This window comes from Carcharhinus amblyrhynchos, chromosome 23 (genome assembly GCF_965287045.1).
Source record: "Carcharhinus amblyrhynchos chromosome 23, sCarAmb.v2.hapA, whole genome shotgun sequence".
Lineage (NCBI taxonomy): Eukaryota > Metazoa > Chordata > Chondrichthyes > Carcharhiniformes > Carcharhinidae > Carcharhinus > Carcharhinus amblyrhynchos.
The window spans coordinates 20,327,351-20,347,849 of NC_137346.1; the positions used below are offsets into that span (position 1 = coordinate 20,327,351).

At 43.5% G+C, this 20,499-nt stretch overlaps 1 protein-coding gene across 2 annotated transcripts in view; it reads left to right on the forward strand.

Moving 5' to 3' along the window:
• sez6b (seizure related 6 homolog b) overlaps positions 1 to 20,499 on the forward strand; it is an 854,076-nt gene that overhangs the window by 681,144 nt on the left and 152,433 nt on the right. For both annotated transcript variants that reach the window (XM_080210324.1, XM_080210323.1), the window contains exons 6-7: positions 13,818 to 13,986; positions 16,366 to 16,532. In XM_080210324.1, coding sequence (XP_080066450.1) covers positions 13,818 to 13,986; positions 16,366 to 16,532 — 336 coding nt within the window. The remainder of the gene's footprint in view (positions 1 to 13,817; positions 13,987 to 16,365; positions 16,533 to 20,499) is intronic.

Genomic DNA, 20,499 nt, shown 5'->3' on the forward strand with positions numbered 1-20,499 from the left:
TAATGAATGACGGAGCAGGCTCAAAGGGCCAAATGGCCTCCTCATTCTCCTGTCTTCAATGTTTCTATGTTTCTCTGTTTCTAACACCAGGTTAAAGTCCAGCAGACTCCCCTGATGAAGGGGCAGTGCTCCGAAAGCTCATGATTCCTAATAAACCTGTTGGACTTTAACCCGGTGTTGTGAGACTTCTTAACGTGCCCACCCCAGTCCAATGCCGGCATCTCCACATCATCTGTAAAATACAACAACTGAAATCGTACTATTCGCCACCGGATAAGTTTGTTCCGAAGGTCAGAATTTCAAACCGCTTTTACTTTGTGCAAGGCCCATTAATTTATGAAATGTGGGCCTCGCTGGCTGGGCTGGCATTTATTGCCCCATCCCTAATTGCCCTTGAACTGAGTGGCTATTTATTTCAGAGGCCATTTTAAGAGTCAACCACATTGCCGTGGGTCTGGAGGGTGTCATGGTGGCAGAGTGGTTAGCTCTGCTGCCTCACAACAGCCAGGAACTGTGTTCGATTCCCAGCCTGGATCACTGTCTGTGTGGAGGTTGCACATTCTCCCCATGTCTGCGTGGGTTTCCCCCCCACAGTCCGAAAGACATGCTGATTAGGTGCATTGCCCATGCTAAATTCTCCCTCAGTGTACCCGAACAGGTGCCAGAGTGTGGCAACTAGGGGATTTTCACAGTGACTTCATTGCAGTGTTAATGTAAGCCCACTTGTGAAACTAATAAATAAACTTTAAAACTTAAACGTGGAGGCCAGATCAGGTGAGAATGGCAGGTTTCCTTCCCTCAAGAACATTAATGAACTAGACGGGTTTTTAGGACAATCAAAAATGGTTTCATGGTCATCTTTAAATTCCAGATTTGTGTTGAATTCGAATTTCACTAGGGGAATTTCACAGTAACTTGATTACAGTGTTGATGTAAGCCTTACTTGTGACTAATAAATAAAAGCTAAACTAATTTCACCATCTTGCCTTGGTGGGATTCGAATGGGATTCCCCATTGCCCTGGTATTTGAATGGAATTCCCCAAATGCCCTGGGTTTCTGGATTACTAGTCTAATGATAACACCACTACGCCACCAGCTCCCCAGTCTCACAGCAACTGCTGAAATCCTGAGGTACACTTGCTAGGAGACCCAGTAAAAAAATGAGATCAGCCACCGCCTGGCCTTTAGAAAGCATTCCAACTTTACTTTTGGATTGCCGCTGGCAGGGTGCAAACTGAGTATCGAGCGCTGTTGCCCCTTCTAATGCAACAGAAAGGCACTTTTAAAAGAGTAATATCGCAATGTTCTATTATTAGATTCTGAATTGAGGGATGTCCCCTTTTCTCCCTTTTTCTTTCGCAGAAGCACCAAAAATACTGATTTTATTTTTCACTGCCTGTATAAAATCTGTGGAATTACAACACTTTTGATGTTTTCAAGAGCCAGAATCAATACTTGCCAGGGGCATGAACACTGACCTTTATCCAACTGTAATAATGCACCGTGTTTCAATCAAACGATACCTTTATTGCTTTAGGTGGATGCAGCGGAGAATTGTACACCTCCGTCTCCATGTGTATGAATGTTGAAAGAAAAAGCAAACCCGCACCAAACATGACCAGTTTCAGGTTCTTCCCGAGGATTCCAATCTGGTCAGATTCAACCACTTTGACCTCACTGCTATTTGTCCCGGTATAACTTGGTACCCACACTTGTATTTAACATCTTACCAGAAAATTGCTCTCCATATCCTCTTGCGGTGGATGTACGCCCCATGACCTCAGATACATCGGTGATGAGCACTTAAGGGCAAGAAAATCAATTTGGAATTGACAAAGTTCACCAAACCCTTTCCATTTGGTGTCAATCCCATTTCCCTGACCTTCCTCCATCCCTCAGCCCCTCCCATCACCAAAATTGTATCGAATTATCTCTTCAACCTTTTGCTGTCTAACTAATTAACTGACACCCCATTTACCCAACACTCAATTGAATCTGTGTAACCTGCTGCCTGTGAGGCACATGAAGCCCTTAAATACTGACAATCCATTCTTCAAATCATAGCATCGCTACACTGCATAAAGAGGCCATTGAGTCTGCACTGACCCTCCGAAAGTGTACCCTGCCCAGGCCCAATCCTCTGCCCTAACCCTGTAACCCCGCGCATTGATCATGGCCAACCCATCAAACCTACAGATCTTGAGACACTAAGGGGCAATTTAGCATGGCCAATCCACCTAACTTGCACACCTTTAGAGTTTGGGAAGAAACTGGACCACCGAGAGGAAACCCAGGCAGACACAGGGAGAACGTGTAAACTCCACACAGACCCAAAGTCAGAATCGAACCCAGATCCCTGGAACTATGAGGCAGCAACGCTAACTACCGTGCCGCTGTGCCACCCCTTAGTCCTATTTGACCGCACATTTCTCATTTTGGTGTTTCCTCTGCTTAAAGGTGATGGATCTAGAAGTTTGGAAAGAACGGTGTTCAGTAGCATTGCCCCACTGATGGATAAATCAGGAATGAGGATATCAAAACCAGATGATCAGCAATCTGAAACTTAATATAAACACAAATGGTTAGGAAGAATGATCCAAGCTTTACAAATGACCCAAAAGATCCCATGTATCCACACAAAAGCATCTCACAAAGATCCCTGATAATATGGATGGTGCGCTTGTACGAGGAATGTTAGCAGGCATGGATAGCAAACAAGAAGGAAGACAAATGGCATGTTGGCCTTTACTACACGTCTATAGTATAAGAATAAAGAAGTCTTGCCACAATTGTAAAGGGCTTTGGTGAGACTTCTGACATATCATGCACCATTTTTATCTCTACATTTAAGCGAGGATATATTGGTATTGGAGGTGGTGCAGTGAAGATTCCCTGGATTCTTCCCTGGGATGAGGAGGGTGTCCGATGATGACAGGCAGAGTAAATTGGATCTATATTCTCTAGAATTGAGAAGAATAAGAGGCAATCTCATTGAAACGTGCGATATTTAGAAGGTGGTTCATCGGGTAGACATTGAGAGATTGGGTGGGATTTTACAGCCTCACTTGGGCGAGATCATAAAATCCCGCCCGAGGCCAATGGAGATTTCCATTCTGGGAACCTTGCCTAACCTGATTCCAGGGAGGGCGAGGTGGTAGGGGTTTCAGCTATTGTTTCTGCTGATCGGGAAATCTAAAACATAGGAGTACAGTCTCAGGATAAGGAGCCAATCATTTAGGACTGAGAAGCGGAGAAATTACTTCACTCCAATCTTTGGGATTTTCTCCGCAGAGGGTTGTAGATGCTTCATCATCGAATATATTTATGGCCTGAATAGATGAGTCTCTTTGGCTCCCAGAACAGGGGGTGTAAACAAGAAGGTGGCATTGAAGCCCAAGATCAGTAGTACATTTAATAGTGGAGCAGACTCAATAGTCTGGATGCTCCTACTTCTTGTGTTCATCATGGATTCTACAGCCAACCTCCAGCTAAGCTTGCATTGGTACAGCTGGCCAGTGCACAATGCAAGGGAGTCATCCATTAGAACCATAGAATACCTACAGTGCAGAAAGAGGCCATTTGGCCCATCGAGTCTGCATCAACATGGTGAAAGAGCATCCCACCCAGGCCTCCTCCTCTACCCTATCCCCGTAACCCCATGCATTCCACCTAATCTGCACATCTTTAGCGTGCGGGAGAAATCCGGAGCACCCGGAGGAAACCCACGCAGACATGGGGAGAATGTGCAAACTCCACACAGACAGTGACCCGAGGCCAGAATCGAAACCGGGTCCCTGGAGATGTAAGGCAGCAGTGCTGCCCATCCATTGTGAACCCCTCCCTTAAGGAATTGCACTGCCAGCATTCAGCAGCATGCAGGAACATTCAGGCTGAGGTGTGTCCCGCTGGATTCAATGAGAAGGCTCCACCTCATGGCTCTCTGCTCAGCAACACTTTAATAAAGTAATCCAATATAGCTGTACCTGGCAAATATAGCTGGAAACCTGTCTTCATGTTGAATGAAAGTGTTGTTTGGTCTTGTTTACAGTTTGAGTAAGCCCCGTCAAATTAATTTTTCTTTATTATTTTACACACTTTCCTTCCTCCTATACTTCACCACAGGAGCTTACTGTAACCATTACTTAGTGCCAAGGCATGTATGTGTTTCTGACTTGTGCCTTGCAACACATTTATCACACCTCCAGCTGTGGTCCCTGCCTCAGTTTCTGTCATCAACCAACTTCACAGCAGTGTATAGAATTGAGCGGCTCATTTGCAGCAACAGGGAGGCAAAAACTTCAACGTCCCATCCTGACAGTTCAAGAGTGCTTCTGGTTTGCAGATTCAGATCTCAAACGGGGAGGTAGGGGGCTATTGCTTCTGGGATCCTCAGTATCACGTATGCGGGGGGAGGGGAAGAGGGGTGGGTGGAGAGGGTGGGAGAGTGCCCTCTTGGATGGTTCCCTCTTGGATGTTCCCAGTTAAAGGTTTATGTGTCAGTTATCCCAGAAGCACTAACTTCCCTTTTATCTTCCCCATCCAATAAACTGATTTAAATTATTAACTTCAGGTGATTCTGCTCATAAAATCCCTATAGCACAGAAGGAGACCATTCAGCCCATCAAGTATGCACCAAACACAATCCCATCCAGGCCCTACTCCAATAACCCCTCATATTTATCCTGTTCACCACCAACCCCCCCACCCCCGTGACACTAGGGGTAATTTAGCTTGGCCAGTCAACCTAACCCACACACCTCTGGATTGTGGGAGGAAACTGGAGCACTCGGAGAAAACCCACGCAGACACGGGGATGGATAAATCCAATTTTACACCAATAGTTACTCTGAAAGGGTTAGAAGGAAAGAAAAAGCATTTGTAATTTCAGTGTAACTATTTTAAACCCCCAGACCGAGTCCCACATGGAACATCCCACACACCCCTTACCTCCTCCTCCACCCCCAACAGGGGATCTCCCACACCTCCTCCAAATAAGCACCCCACACCATCCCCCCATAGTATTGCCCTGTTGCACGGGCTTCCCCAACCCCCTCCAACCCAACCTCGAGTGATTCCCTCTCACCCAACCCAATCGACAGCCTCCAAATGTCCCAGCACCTCTGGCCTGACCTCACACAGCCCGACTCAAGTTCCTTCCCCTCAACCTGACCAACTCTTTCCCCCCACTAATGCTTTGTTTCCTGCCCCAGGGATGACCTGCCCCACAAATGTCCAGACCCCTCATCCCCCCCCTTCAATTTGGGATTTCCAAACCCCCACCGCACCACCACCACTTCAATCAATGTCGGGACCCTTAGCTCCCACAACCCATTCACTTACTTTAGAAACTTACTTTCTTCCTTTCACTGGGATCTTTAAACTCAGCCGCTGTTGATAGCAGGCACACTCCCCTTCACTCTGCTCCTTTCACACTTTGCCACTGGAGCCAGTGCCCTGCTTCACTCCTTCATCTCCCCCAGCCTGAGTCAGAAACTTTCCCTTTCAAGCACAGTTAAGTCACGACAGAATGGCATTCCGCACTGCTGATTCTCTGTCCCAGGAGTATGGGTCAGGGATTCCACTTTGGGTGGATTTGGGAAATTGCACCCAAAATTCCGCTCGAACCTGCAATGGTTAAGTTAAAATTCAAATTTCCATTTGAATGTACTTGCATGACCACAGACATAAAATGTGCCATGAGCCAGTGCAACTTGTGAGAATCAAAATATTTCCTCTTCCTCCTTTTGCCATTAAGAAGTATTATTTGATGTATTTTAAGAGTGGCAACCTGGTGCAGTTTTGTTAGTGCAGCTGAAAATGGGCTTGCCACCAAAACCAAGAATTTTAGTAACAGTGTCCAGTCCTCTATTTGAGAGCAATATGATTGAATAGGCATTTAAAAAGGAAATTATACTGGGCCATTTAATAGGGGTGCACAATGGTTAGCATTGCTCCCTCACAGCGCCTAGGGCTCGGGTTCGATTCTCGGCTTGGGTCATTATCTGTGCAGAGTCTGCACATTCTCCCCGTGTCTGCGTGGGTTTCCTCCAGGTGCTCTGGTTTCCTCCCACAGTTGGAAAGACGTGCTGGTTAGGTGCATTGGCTCATGCTAAATTCCCCCTCAGTGTACCCGAACGGACACCTGAGTGTGGCGACTAGGGGATTTTCACAGTAACTTCATTGCAGTGTTAATGTAAGCCTACTTGTGACACTAATGAATAAACTTTAAACTTGTCTGCTGTATACTGATCAGGTTCTTTGTAAATTAAATATCTTTTGATATGAAAACACTTATATGGGCGGCATAGTGGCACAGTGGTTAGCACTGCTGCCTCACAGCGCCAGGGACCCAGGTTTGATTCCCGGCTTAGGTCACTGTCTGTGCGGAGTCTGCACGTTCTCCCCGAGTCTGCATGGGTTTCCTCTGGTTTCCTCCCACAGTCCAAAAGGCCATACTACATTCTCTCTCAGTGTACCTGAACAGCTGCTGGAGTGTGGTAACTAGGGGATTTTCACAGTAACTTCATTGCAGCTGATTCCAAAATGTTTATCCTGAAGGGAGAGCCATTAAGTTCCATAAACCTCAATGGAGCCACATGTAAATATTCCTCCATTCTGTGAATGTACGTTCCTGTCTGTGAATGTCTTACTGTCTGCACTTTTCGAGACTTTGTTGTCTGTTTCAAATGATATCTTGCTGAATGTGTGTATTTATCTAACCGAGGATGTTAACTTCTTGAACAATCGGCAAAATGCATTCTTACCACTCTCTGCCCCAGATGTCTGCTTCAAGCACAGGTTTCCAAAGAGAGGTTATTTTTGACGTAAACTGATTAGAGATCTTTGAGGAGAGTACAGATCATCATCGATTGAGAAAATGCAGTGGAAGCAGTGTACACAGTATCGAGTTTCAGAAAGCATTTGACAAGGTAACACTCTGGAGGCTATTGGGTGACACAGTGGCACAGTGGTTAGCACTGCTGCTTCACAGTGCCAGGGATGTAGGCTTGATTCCCAGCCTGGGTTGCTGTCTGTGTCGTTCCCCCTGTATCTGCATGGGTTTCCTCTGATGCCTCCGGTTTCCTCCCACAGTCTGAAAGACATGCTGCTAAGGTTCATTGGTCATGCCAAATTCTCCCTCAGTGTACCCGAACAGGTGCCAGAGTAGGATGACTAGGGGCTTTTCACAGTAACTTCATTCAGTGTTAACATAAACCTTCTTGTGACACTAATAAATAAACTACTGGGGAAGATTGAGAGGAATGGAATCAAAGGAGACCAGAACAAATTGGGTGAAAAATTAGGAAGGGAGGAAACAGATGGTGTTAAAGGAATTTTCCTGGATTGATTGGAAGTGAGTGGAAGCCCAATGGGATCATGTTATCAGACCATGTCCATTCATTGTGTACTTCAATCATCTGAATAAAGATAAAGTCAGCATAATCCCAGAGGATCAGAGGTTGCTCTCACTTTTGAGGGGGAAGAGATGACTGGTGATGATTTAACCTGCGGGTCACCACAGCTCCGGAAAGGGGCAATGTTGAGAAGGCAGGGCCTTCACAAACAATCTCTGCCGGTACAGGAATTGAGCCCACGCTGTTTGCATCACTCTGCATCATCAGCCAGTCATCCAGCCAATTGAGCAAACTGACAGATGTATAAAGAGTGTGAGTGGTATCCATGTCTGAGAGTGAGAACCAGAGGAAGCTGCACAGGAATATAGATGAGATAACAGAATTAACAAAAAGGAGCAGATGGAACTTAACATGACAAGGTATATTTTGATTTATTAAGAAAAAAGAAATAATTGCCGTGCTTTGAAGGATATCTTGGTGATGTGAAGAAGCAAGTGAATGCAAGGATTAAAACTTGTACCTCAAGTGGATAAAGCAATCAAAAGCAGATTACTGAGATATAAAGTTGAGATGTAATAATGAATATATATAAAGCTTTAGTAAGATCAGAATTGGAGTACAGTGTGCAGTTTTTAACTCCATAAGATGTAGGAGCAGAAGTAGGCCATTCAGCCCATTGAGTCTGTTCCACCATTCAATGAGATCATGACTAGAGGAAGGACGATGAGATGACAGAGGATAGAAATGGTTAAAATTATGGGGAGATGTGGCTCAGTAGATTGGAATGGATTCTTTTCAATGATTGAGTGGTCTAGAAGAAGGAGGAAGATTAAATAACAAGGAATCTGGGACACAGAGGAAGCAATATATCTTTTTACACTGAGATTTGGGAGTTGGTGAAACAAACTACCAGAGCATGTGGCCCAAGCAGAGCTAAGACCTTTAAAACTAGTTGGACAGACGGTTGAAGGAAAAGGGAGTAGGTGAAAGTCTGAACAAGGCATACATTTGGGATTGAAAGAATTGCCCAGGTGGAGTGTGCCAATGGAATATAATGTCTATCTGACCCCCAACCCAGCATCACAGTCCCTAATATGCTAATGTTGTGTCTTCCATTTCACATATGGAGGGCGGCACGGTGGCACAGTGGTTAGCACTGCTGCCTCACAGGTCCAGGAACCTCAAGTTCAATTCTGGCCTCAGGTGATTGTGTGGAGTTTGCACATTGTCCCCGTGTCTGCATGGGTTTCCTCTGGGTACTCCAGTTTCCTCCCACACTCCAATGATGCGCAAGTGAAGTGCATTGACCTTGATAAATTGCCCTTCAGTGTCCTGAGATGTGTTGGTTAGCTGGATTATCCATGGTAAATGCATGGTTTACAGGAATAGGGTGGGGGCAGAGGGCTTGGGGAAGATACTTTGTCAGAGAGTCGGCACAGACCTGATGGGCCAAAGGGCCTCTTCTCCACTGTAGGGATTCTATGAATAAATGCTGGCCTAGCTAGCGACCCTGCACCCTGTAACTGAACTTTTTAAAAAACGTACCAGAGAGATTGCCAGTACAACAGTAGTTATAGAAACATGTTTTATTCCTGTGGTCCCATACTCACTGGAAGCTGGGCGATGACCACGCAAACTTAGTTTGCAGAAGAACATTGGAAGTTTGGAAATGGAATGGTCGATCAAGCTCATCAAATATCGTGTTTCAAACGAAAGATTAAACAACAAAAGCATAATTGTGAAGACATTGTTGTAGAATAATTAGTGGTTGTTTATTAGGGAAAAGAAAATCCAATCATTGTAGTCCAGAAACCATGCTGTGCCATATTAGATAATGTGTGAGGCATTAACATAATTTACTTTCGCTGTTGTTATAAATAATAGATCATCAACAAATTACGTTTAAATAGCATCTTTACGGGAAGCCGTATTGATAATGTTCTACAATGAAAAGATGTTGCGGTGCAAATTGCAATTTAAGGAGCGTTGTGGTAAAGAGGCTTCCTCGACTATTAGCAAAATCCAGTCTGAAGGTGATTAAGATGCTGAATGAGGGCCCTCACAATGTTTAGGAAAAAGACAGATGATGAATTGGTGATGGAAGAAAGCAGTCATAATCATGGATATTAAGAGGAAAGGTCAACTCACCTCGTGGGTGAATAAATGCATGTGCGTATTTATGAAGAACTAGATATTTCATCATCAACAATTTCATGGATCATATACTTTTAGATTTAGAATGCAAGATAAATGGAAGCATCTGATTAAGGTAAACTGATCACCAAGCCTAATGTAAATAATATCCAACAAATCTGTGTTAATTTCAGTTAAAAGGTAACTTAGGTATATCTAACCAGGTCAGAAGGGAACACCAAACAATGGATGAGCCATTTCTGGACCACTTGGTACGTCTGAAGATCTGGACACATCTCAATAAAAAGATTTTAATTGTTTAGGTAGTTCCTGGATTAAACAAACCTAAAACCAATTTGTAAAAATGGGGGATTCTTGATGCACCCAGCAAGTCTGAAGAGAGGGCAATCATATCCATTAGATATATGGTTTATTCACATTGATTACAGAATGTACGACAGTAAAACATTGGCGTTTCTGTTTTGGAACATCCCAAAGCAAGCCACGTTGTCAGGGAGATGGGCTTTGGGGATTAAAAGGCTCTTTTGTTTCATTTATCTTGGGGGGGGAGTTCTCATAGAAGGCAGTTGCAGATTGCGTCCTTTGTCCATTGCTGCTTACTTGGAATTCATGAGGGAAAGGAAATGAGAATATTTGTCAAGTTTGGAGCTCGAGAAAAATCGACAGTAACCCCAAACATTTGGCTGCAGAAGGCAGTGAGGCCATGCTGGAGCTAAGCAGTCCATAGTGAAGTCTTAAAGAAAATTTAGGATAACTTAGTCAAATGTTCATGGAAGGATCCCCATAAAATATTGTACATGGAAGAGTAGTGAAACACTGAGGAGTAATCAAAGTGAATTGTAATGTGCTGTGGCATACTTTTGGTTAGTACCTGAAGAAATGACTGGATCTTTATGATTTCATAAAACAAGGGAACTGTCATTAGTGGGAGGTGGTGGGGGTAAAAGTAAAACTGGCTTCATGGTATAAATAGTTATAAACTATAATGTTAATTTTGTAGTAATTAAGGAAGTGGCCCAAGAAATAATGAATGCATTGGTGGTCATCTTCCAAAACTCCTGTAATCCCACGTATTTACCATGCTAGTCTCTCAAACCTACGCATCCCAGGACGCTAAGAGGCAATTTAACACATTTAAATGGAGATCTTTAGACTGTGGGAGGAAACTGGAGCACCCAGAGGAAACCCACACAGACACGAGGAGAATGTGCAAACTCCACACAGAAAGCGGCCCAAGCTGGGAATCGAACCCGGGTCCCTGGCACTGTGAGGCAGTAGTGCTGACTGCTCTGCCACTGGGCATCCACTACCTGCCTAGGCAGTGCATTCCAGATCCCCACCCACCCTCTGAGTGAAAAATGTTTTTTTCAAATCCCCTCTGAATCTCCTGTCCTTCACCTGAAAACTTCGCCCCCCACCCCACTCCCCATGATGACACCTCTGCCAAGGGAAACAGCTGCTCCCTACTTACCTCTTCATTCTCCAAGACGGGGGCTAAATTTTATTGCTGAGGTACAATTTGTACATATTCTTTTGCAAGGCACACATAGAAACCTCTGTCACCTGAATGTGAAACAAAATCCTACACAGTGCATTTCTCGGGCAGCTGTAATGGAGGGCAGTCACATTTTCGGTGCTGAAATATTCTTCCTGTCCCTTAACTGCAACTGCATTGTTTATCACACTTGTAATCTTGCAGGTATTTCAGGCACTCACACAGAATCATCGTGCACTCAGCCTGAATTCCAGTATTACGCCCATATCTGCAGAGAACTGCTAAATACTACAATAGTGCTTACATTGCCTAATATTTGTAAGAGATATCTATGTAATGTGTATGTATATGTGCAAATAAGTGTATGTTGGTTAGCTCAGTTGGCTGGACAGTTGGTTTGTGATGTGGAGCAATGCCAACAACAATTCCTGTATTGCCTGAGGTTATATTTTGATTTATTATTGTCACATGTATTAGCATGCAGTGAAAAGTATTGTTTCTTGCGTGCTATACAGACAAAGCATACAGTCCGTAGAGAAGGAAATGAGAGAGTGCGGAATGTCATGTTACAGTCATAGCTAGGGTGTAGAGAAAGATCAACTTAATGTAGGGCAGGTGCATTCGAAAGTCTGACAGGAGCAGGGAAGTTGTTGTCTTCGTGTCGGTTGGTACATGACCTCAGACTTTTATATCTTTTCCCAATGGAAGAATGTGGAAGAGAGAATGTCTAGGGTGCATGAGGTCCTTAATTATGCTGGCTGCTTTGCCGAGGCAGTGGGAAATACAGACGGAGTCAATGGATGGGAGGCTGGTTTGTGTGATGGATTGGGCTACATTTATGACTTTTTGTAATTTCTTGTATTCTTGGGCAGAGCAGGAGCCATACCAAGCTGTGATATAACCAGAAAGAATGCTTTCTATGGAGAAAACCCACCTCCTCAACCTTGTGCCTCACCTGATGTAACCTTGCGCCTCACCTTATGTAACCTTGCGCCTCACCTGATGTAACCTTGCGCCTCACCTTATGTAACCTTGCACCTCACCTTATGTAACCCTGCGCCTCACCTGGTGTAACCTTGCGCCTCACCTTATGTAACCTTGCGCCTCACCTGATGTAACCTTGCGCCTCACCTTATGTAAACTTGCGCCTCACTTTATGTAACCTTGCGCCTCACCTGATGTGTGATGTGTCTCAGGTTAAATCACCACCAGTCAGCTCTCCCCCTCAAAGGGGAAAGCAGTCTATGGTCATCTGGGACTGTGGTGACTTTATCTTTTTTACATAAAAGCAAATTACTGCGGATGCTGGAATCTGGAACAAAAACAGAAATGCTGGAAAATCTCAGCAGGCCTGACAGCATCTGTGAAGAGAGAATAGAGCTAAAGTTTCGAATCAGGACACCCCTTCATCAGAGCTAAAGACAAAGAAAATCGGACAAGGTTAATACTGTAAGGGTGAGGAGAGTCTGATGGGGGGGCTGTATTGATAGCGTGCTATACGCTATTGAATACGCCTTCAAGAGGTTTTATCTAAATCATGGTCACAGCCTTAAGTGATATCACTGCTGGAAAGAGAAAAACAAAATGTGGGGAGGCAACCAAAGTTTTTCACTTTCAGTTTTGGCTGCAGTGTTGGAGGCAATCTTAGAAGCAAGCTGGAAAAGAAGTCTCCTTCTCTTCTGTTTTGCTTTGAAAACTTTACCAGTTAGCTGAAAGAAAGGCTTGTTGCCATGCTGCAGTAATTAAGCTGTGCTTTGGTGTTTTGGGGAGCTGATCTGACTACAAACTGCTCTGAGCTTTTAAGATCATTTGAAATCAGAATTTAACCCAGGGAACTGGATTCCAGTATCATGTGAGTTTAAGCCTGTGCAGTGATAAATCTGTTTAAAGGGTTTTGTTTATTGGATATTGGTTTTGATGGGGACAGCTTATATATTCATTAAGGGTTATACATTATAGTTGTTGTTTTGTTTCTTGTTTGTAATTGATAAAAGTTCTTGCTAATTTTCTTGCTATACATGTTAACTATATTCTTAAATGAACTGTTTTAGAAAAGCTCCCTAGTGGGTCTTTAGAATCACACGCGAAATAAAACATCTCATGCTTCTCCTAGCCAAATTCAAGATGCAAAACTTATGATTCAGGCGAGCTTCATAAAACACTTTGGAGTTTCTAACCTGAACCATAACAATAGGAATAGAAATATGTATACGTATGTTTATATAGTTGATGGTGCTAGCATTGGCGTAGAACTTAACTTTCTGTAATAGTTTTCGCAAATAGTACCCTGATGAACCTTGTGAAAACATAGCAATAGAGTACAATGTGGAGGAATCATAGAATCCCTACAGTGCGGAAGAAAGCCATTTGGCCTATCTAGTCTGCACTGAAAACAATCCCAGCCAGGCTCTATCCTTGTAACCCTACACAATCCCCCAGACACTAAGGGGAATCCCACCCAGGCCTGTTCCCCATAACTCCAAGTATTTGCCCCACTAATCTCTGTAACCTACACATCTTGGGACACTAAGAGGTAACTTAGCATGGCCAATCCACCCAACCTGCACATCTTTGGAGTGTGGGAGGAAACCGGAGCACCCGGAGGAAACCGACGGAGACACGGGGAGATGTTGAAGGTGCAGTGTACTTTTCTTCAGCAATTCATATCCCCATACCGCAGGCTTTCTAAAGTTATATTAATATTCTGTTCAGAGCAAAGAGGCAAGGAATGGCTGCTTAGGTGTTGCTCCTTATTGCATTTCTGTTAGCTGGGGAGTAGGCACTAAATAACGCCACAAATTTTATTTTGCAGCTATGTGCGGGGGGTTGATTAGAAATGCAACAATTGGCCGCATCACCTCGCCCAACTTTCCGGGTAACTATAGCAACAACCTGACCTGCTATTGGTTGATTGAAGCTCCTGAAGGACAGAAGTTGCACTTGCACTTTGAAAAGGTTGCGTTGGCTGAAGATGATGACAGGTAATGTCTGCAGTACTTGGTTGACTTGAATTGATTTGTTATTATCATCACGCATACTGAGATACAGTGAAAAGTACAGTTGCTTGCAAGCTATACAGACAGAACATACCATTCATAGAGTTCATAGAAGGAAAGGATAGGGTGCAGAATATAGTGTTGCAGTTACCAATAAGGTGAAGAGAAAGATCAGCTTAATGTGTGATAGGACCATTCAAAGATCTAATGGCAGCAGGGAAGAAGCTGTTCTTTGAGTCGGTTGGTACGCGTTTCCAGAATTTTGTATCTTTTTCCCGAAGGAAGAAGGCGGATGAGAGCATGTCTGGGGTGCATGGGATTGTTGATTATGCTGGCTCCTTTTCTGAAGCAGCGGGAACTCGAGATGGATGGTTTGCATGGTGCACTGGGCTACATTCAGAACCCTTTGTAGTTTCTTGCAGTCTTGGGTCAGAGCAGGAGCTGTGAGTCTTTATTTAGCTCTCGCCTGAAAGCAGCACAGACTTGGTCGTGTGAACTCAGCTGTTCTGAAGTATCCGTGGGTTGAATTTTCTGCCCATTAAAGCACAGATGGAATCTAACCTCACGACTGCAACAGCTTTTAGTGAGTGAGTGGACAAACAGGATGTTGAGTATTTATACAAGTGACAAAGCTTTTTAATGGATAGGTATATCTTAGTAGGCTCTGAAACCAGTTTCAGAAATACTTTGTAACAGAGAAATTAGATCTGGATGGTTTGACTGTAAGATTTTTTTTCAGTAAGCACAGGCCTTGGAAATGAGTGACAGCATGAACAAGGATAATGCTTCAGCTGTGAGGCTTTGAAAAGATCCTAATCCATGTACTTGTATAAAATAATATGTTATTCCTTATTTGCACAGAAGAGGAAAATAAATTTGTACAGCATAGAAACACACAGTTTTGTTGTTCAGTAAGGCATTCAGTAAGTCGCCATGCAAAAGTTTGTTATTCAAGATAAGTGTTCACAGAGTTAATATTTTAGCATGGATAGAGGATGGTTTACTGGGCAGGAAGCAGAGAGTGGGGATAAAAGGGGCATTTTCAGGTTGGTAGGCTGTAACTAATGGAGTGCCGCAAGGATCGGTGCTGAGACCTCAAGTTAATTCTAATCTAGGTTAATGGCTTTGATGAAAAGAACGTGAGTAACGTATCGAAATTTGCTGATGATACAAATCTAAGTGGGAGTGTCAGCTGTGAGGAGGACACCAAGAGGCTGCAAAGAGATAAATTCAGGTTAAGTGAGTGGGCAACAAGATGGCAGAGTGAGTATAAAATGAGGGGAATTGTGAATTTATTCACTTTGGTAATAAATATAGGAAAGCAGAATAGTTTTTAAAAGGTGTGAAACTTGTAAATGTTGATATTTGAAGGGGCTTGAGTGTAATCATAGAAGGAACATAGAAGGTTAACCTGCAGGTACAGTAAGCAGTTAGCAAGGCAATTGGCACATTGGTCTTTATTGCAAAGGGATTGGAGTACAAGAAAAAGGAAGTCTTGCTATAATTGTACAGGCTTTGGAGAGATGATACTAGAAGTGGTGTGTACAGTTTTGGCCTCCGTATCCAGAGAAGGATCTTGCCTTGGGAGTGGTACAACAAAGCTTCATTCAATTGTTTCCTGGGATTCAAGAGTTGCTGAGTAAATTGGGCCAGTACTCTGATGTTTATAACAATGATTTGATTTATTATTGTCACATGTATTATTACACAGTGAAAAGTATTGTTTCTTGCGTGCTATACAGGCAAAGCATACTGTTCATAGAGACAGAAAGAAGAGGGTGCAGAATGTAGTGTTACAGTCATAGCTAGGGTGTAGAGAAAGATCAGCTTAATACGAGGTAGGTCCATTCAAAAATCTGATGACAGCAGGGAAGAAGCTGTCCTTGAGTTGGTTGGTACATGACCTCTCAGACTTTTGTATGTTTTTCCTGACGGAAGAAGGTGGAAGAGGTGATCTCATTGAAATATTCAAGATTCATAAGGGACTTCACAGGTTAGACACTAAGAGGTTATTTTCCGAGCTGTGGAGTGTAGAATATGGGGAAATAGTCTCAGGGTTGAACATTTAAGACTGAGATAAAGAGACATTCCTTTGCCGAAAGGTTTTGAGCATATTTGGAATTCTCTATCCTGGGGTTATGGATGTTCCATTGTTGGATATATTTATTGTTTAGATGGACGGGTTTCTGATCACTCATGGAATGGAGGGATGTGGGGACCAGTCAGGAAGATCAGCCATGATTAGATTGAAAGGAAGCGCAGTTTCAAAGGGCTGTATAGGTTTTCTTTTGCTCCTGTTCCTGTTCCTTTGCTAACAACGTCAACTTTTCAAATAAGCATGAGAATTTATCTTTTGTTTGACAGGCTTATAATTCGGAATGGGAACAGCATTGATGCTCCTCCAGTTTATGACTCCTATGAAGTGGAATACCTGCCCATTGAAGGCATTGTCAGCGAGTCCCAACATTTCTTCATTGAATTGACCACTGACAGCTCCGGTACATCGACTGGAATGGCTTTAAGATACGAAGGTAACTATTCAGAAAATGAAAAAGCGATTGAATTTTTTTTATATAAAGAGAGCAAAAAGTCTTGTGATTTTGTTTTTGCGAAGAGGACTTTAGCCTCAGAGTTTACTAAAAGAGGTGAAGGAGCTTTTGCCATTCATCGCAGACACGATGGCTTGTCTCTCTTCTGCTGTCTGTTTGAATTTAGCACCCTCTACAGGTCAAGCTGTGAGCTGGACAAGATGTGGAGTTGTCTGCATTGGACTGGGGTAAGCACAGTAAGAAGTCTCTTAACGCCAGGTTAAAGTCCAACAGGTTTATAAATCTGTTGGACTTTAACCTGGCATTGTGAGACTTCTTACTGAGCTGGACAAGAGGCAGGGAACTTATCAATTAATCAGGTTGAAGGATCCTCAGAGAGGAACACGGACAGTGGGGAAGAATCTCTGGCCCCGCTCGCTCATGTGCAGATTGGGCTGGGGCCAATTTAAGCACGCTATGTTGGTTTGAAGTTGAAGAATCCACTGAAGCCCCTAGTTGGTCGGGGAAATAGCTGAGTAGTGCCCTGGCACTGCCAAATTGGCCTGACCCTAACCTGGAAAGTCTTCAAATCTATCCTTTCCTGATCACAATTTGCATTCACAATGTTCAGAGCCGCATTAGACATTTATAGTAGATAGTGGGAAAGAAGCACAGAACTCCAAATCCACACAGCTTCCAATTCAACCGAGACTTGTGAGCCTTTGTCGGCTCAATTTCGTTTGGGTCACTTCGACAGAAATGCATTTATTCACTCACTGCAGCGGGGAAATTGGAATGTTTTTTAAATGGTTTCCAGCTGCTGACTTAAAGTTCAGAACTTGAACTTTGTGTCAGTAACAAAATAATCCATTAAAAAGTTTCCACTGACTTCCCCACGGGCCTGAACCTATCATGGGCTTTTCTGGATTTAAAGTGACTGTGCTGTCAGTCCATTATACTAAAGTTGACATGAGTTCAGGCTGCAGGAAGGGAAATGGGAACTCTGTTTAATGGATATATCTTACTGCTGCACTGAGGTTTCAAATCCATATTTCAGGCCCACACTTTTTGTCCCTTTTGATTTTGATTCGATTTGATTTATTATTGTCACATGTATTAGCATATAGTGAAAAGTATTGTTTCTTGCGCGCTATACAGGCAAGGCTTACCATTCATAGAGAAGGAAAGGAGGGTACAGAATGTAGTGCTACAGTCATAGCGAGGGTGTAGAGAAAGATCAACTTAATGCAAGGTAGGTCCATTCAAAAGTCTGACGGCAGCAGGGAACGAGCTGTCCTTGAGCTGGTTGGTACGTGTCCTCAGACTTTTATATCTTTTCCCCATGGAAGAAGGTGGAAGAGAGAATGTCTGGGGTACATGGGGGTCCTTGATTACGCTGTGCTCTTCTGAAGCGGTATTCTTCAGTATTGTCCCTTTTACTGTGCCCTTTTTATTCTCACATGATTAGCTCTATCGCATCTGAGTTCAAATCATGCTGTGTAATATTGTCTGCTAATTTAATCCAGTGTGAGAAAACAATCTACTATAGTCTCTTTTTGCTGCAGTTTTATCTGCCATTTTTACACCCATTCTTGGTGTCTTTCAAATGAATTTTCCACCTTTACCTGAATCTTGTTCTCAACCCCTAAATGTTACAGCAGTGATAGTGAGAGCATGAATCTGGTGTGCAAGGGCCTCAGGCTTCGGACTAGAAATCAAGCTTAGTCTGACCAACGTAGACAATGTTGGCAGTGAGATGGAGGATAAATCTTCAAAATCAATACTAATATACAATCAGGCACTTGCAGGATGTTCCTAAGCTCTCACGATATGAATATAATCACAGAATTATGTGATAGGGTGGGAGGCCACTAATAAGAACATAAGAAATAGGAGCAGAAGTAGGCCATCTAGCCCTTCGAGCCTGCCCCGCCATTCAATAAGATCATGGCTGATCTGTCGTGTTCCACATTCCCGCCCTCTCCCCATAACCTTTAATCCCCTCTCTTATCAAAAACCCATCAACCTGCGTCTTAAAAATATTTAGCGAGGTAGCCTCCACCACTTCAACGGGCAGACAATTCCAGAGATTCACCACCCTTTGAGTGAAGAAGTTCCTCCTCAACTCCGTTCTAAACTGCCCCCCCCTTTATCTTGAGGCTGTGCCCCCTAGTCCTACTGTCTTTTTTGAGCGGGAAGAGTCTCTCCACCTCTATCCTATCCATCCCATTCATCATCTTATACGTCTCAATGAGATCTCCCCTCATTCTTCTAAACTCTAACGAGTACAAGCCTAATCTATTCAGCCTCTCCTCATAGCTCAACCCCCTCAACTCCGGCATCAGCCTAGTAAACCTCCTCTGCACTCCCTCCAAGGCCAAAATATCCTTGCGTAAGTACGGCGCCCAAAACTGCACACAGTACTCCAGCTGCGGCCTCACCAATGCCCTATACAGCCGCAGCAAGACCTCCCTACTTTTATATTCAATCCCCCTCGCGATGAAGGCCAGCATCCCATTCACCTTCCTGACCACCTGCTGCACCTGCAAGCTGGGTTTTTGCGACTCATGCACAAGGACCCCGAGGTCCCTCTGCACCGTCGCCTGCTGCAGTTTTTCGCCCCGTAAGTAATAGTCCTTCCTACCATTATTCCTACTATTGGACACCATTCTGGCACATGGGGGATGGTGTGATTTCATTGTGTAGGTGGTGATACCAGCACATAAAGAGATTCAGCACAATTAGGGAGACAACAAATAATGGCAAAAGAGTACAAAAGAACTGTTTCCTGCTCCTCCACTACATCACGGTTGTTGCAGACAGAGAAAAGAATAAGCAGAGGCTCTTGCTTTGTTTCACTGACTCAATGTCTTAACGGTCAAAATGCCAATTGTGAAGCCATCCAGTACGAGATTTTGGCCAGACCAGCTATAACAGGACTTTCCAGTGCAAAACGTAATTCTTAACAGCTGTCTGTCTCTCTAGTTCCAATGTAAGCAACATCCCATAGACATAAATCCTTTCTTCAGAACTAATTAGCATCAAAAACAGATATGTTCACGTGGATACTAGATTTCCAACCTTTTAACCCCTCTGGACAGATACAACAGTTTCCAAAGAAAGATATATGCTCAAACTGCAGAACTTCGGAGGAATAAACCTACCCTCTGGAAGATCCCAGTTTCTAGACCTCAGACTCTCAGAGCTATTTCTTCTTTCTACAGCTCTCATCTGAGCTGTGTTTCCCTCTCTGAACATAATCCTGCCCAGCTACCCGATATTACCATCAAGCAACCCAAGAAGCCCTACCCTGCAAAACCCCAAGGGAACACACTTAAACAACAGAACAGCATTTGTCCAGGTTAAAGCAAACATTCTTGCAATTAAGATCAATTATGCTGCTGCAGTAACAAAAGGACTGCTGGATCGCGACAAAAATGCCACCGATGATAAAACAAACTGCTAAAACAGATCCTGCACAAGAAACATGACCAAATACATTTCTTAAAGGCACAGTATCTTCACAATATTAATTACAGAAGGAGAAAGTGCATCCTCCTGTGATCAATTAAAATGGTCAGCTTTGCACCCACTTATTTTCCGAACTTTGTTCAAATTGTTTAATTTACAGGGATGAAAAACAAATTTCTTTAAAGGTATGTTTTCCTGAAATTCATTCTTCCCATGCTAAAATTATTTAGTGGATTAAACAAAAATTGTAAAAGTGCAGCAAAATTGCCCAATCCATCATGCAAACCAGCCTCCCATCCATTGACTCTGTCTACACTTCCCGCTGCCTTGGCAAAGCAGCCAGCATAATTAAGGACCCCACACATGCTGGACATTCTCTCTTCCACCTTCTTTCAGGAAAAAGATACAGAAGCCTGAGGTCACGTACCAATCGACTCAAGAACAGCTTCTTCTCTGCTGCTGTCAGAGTTTTGAATGGATTTACCTCGCATTAAGTTGA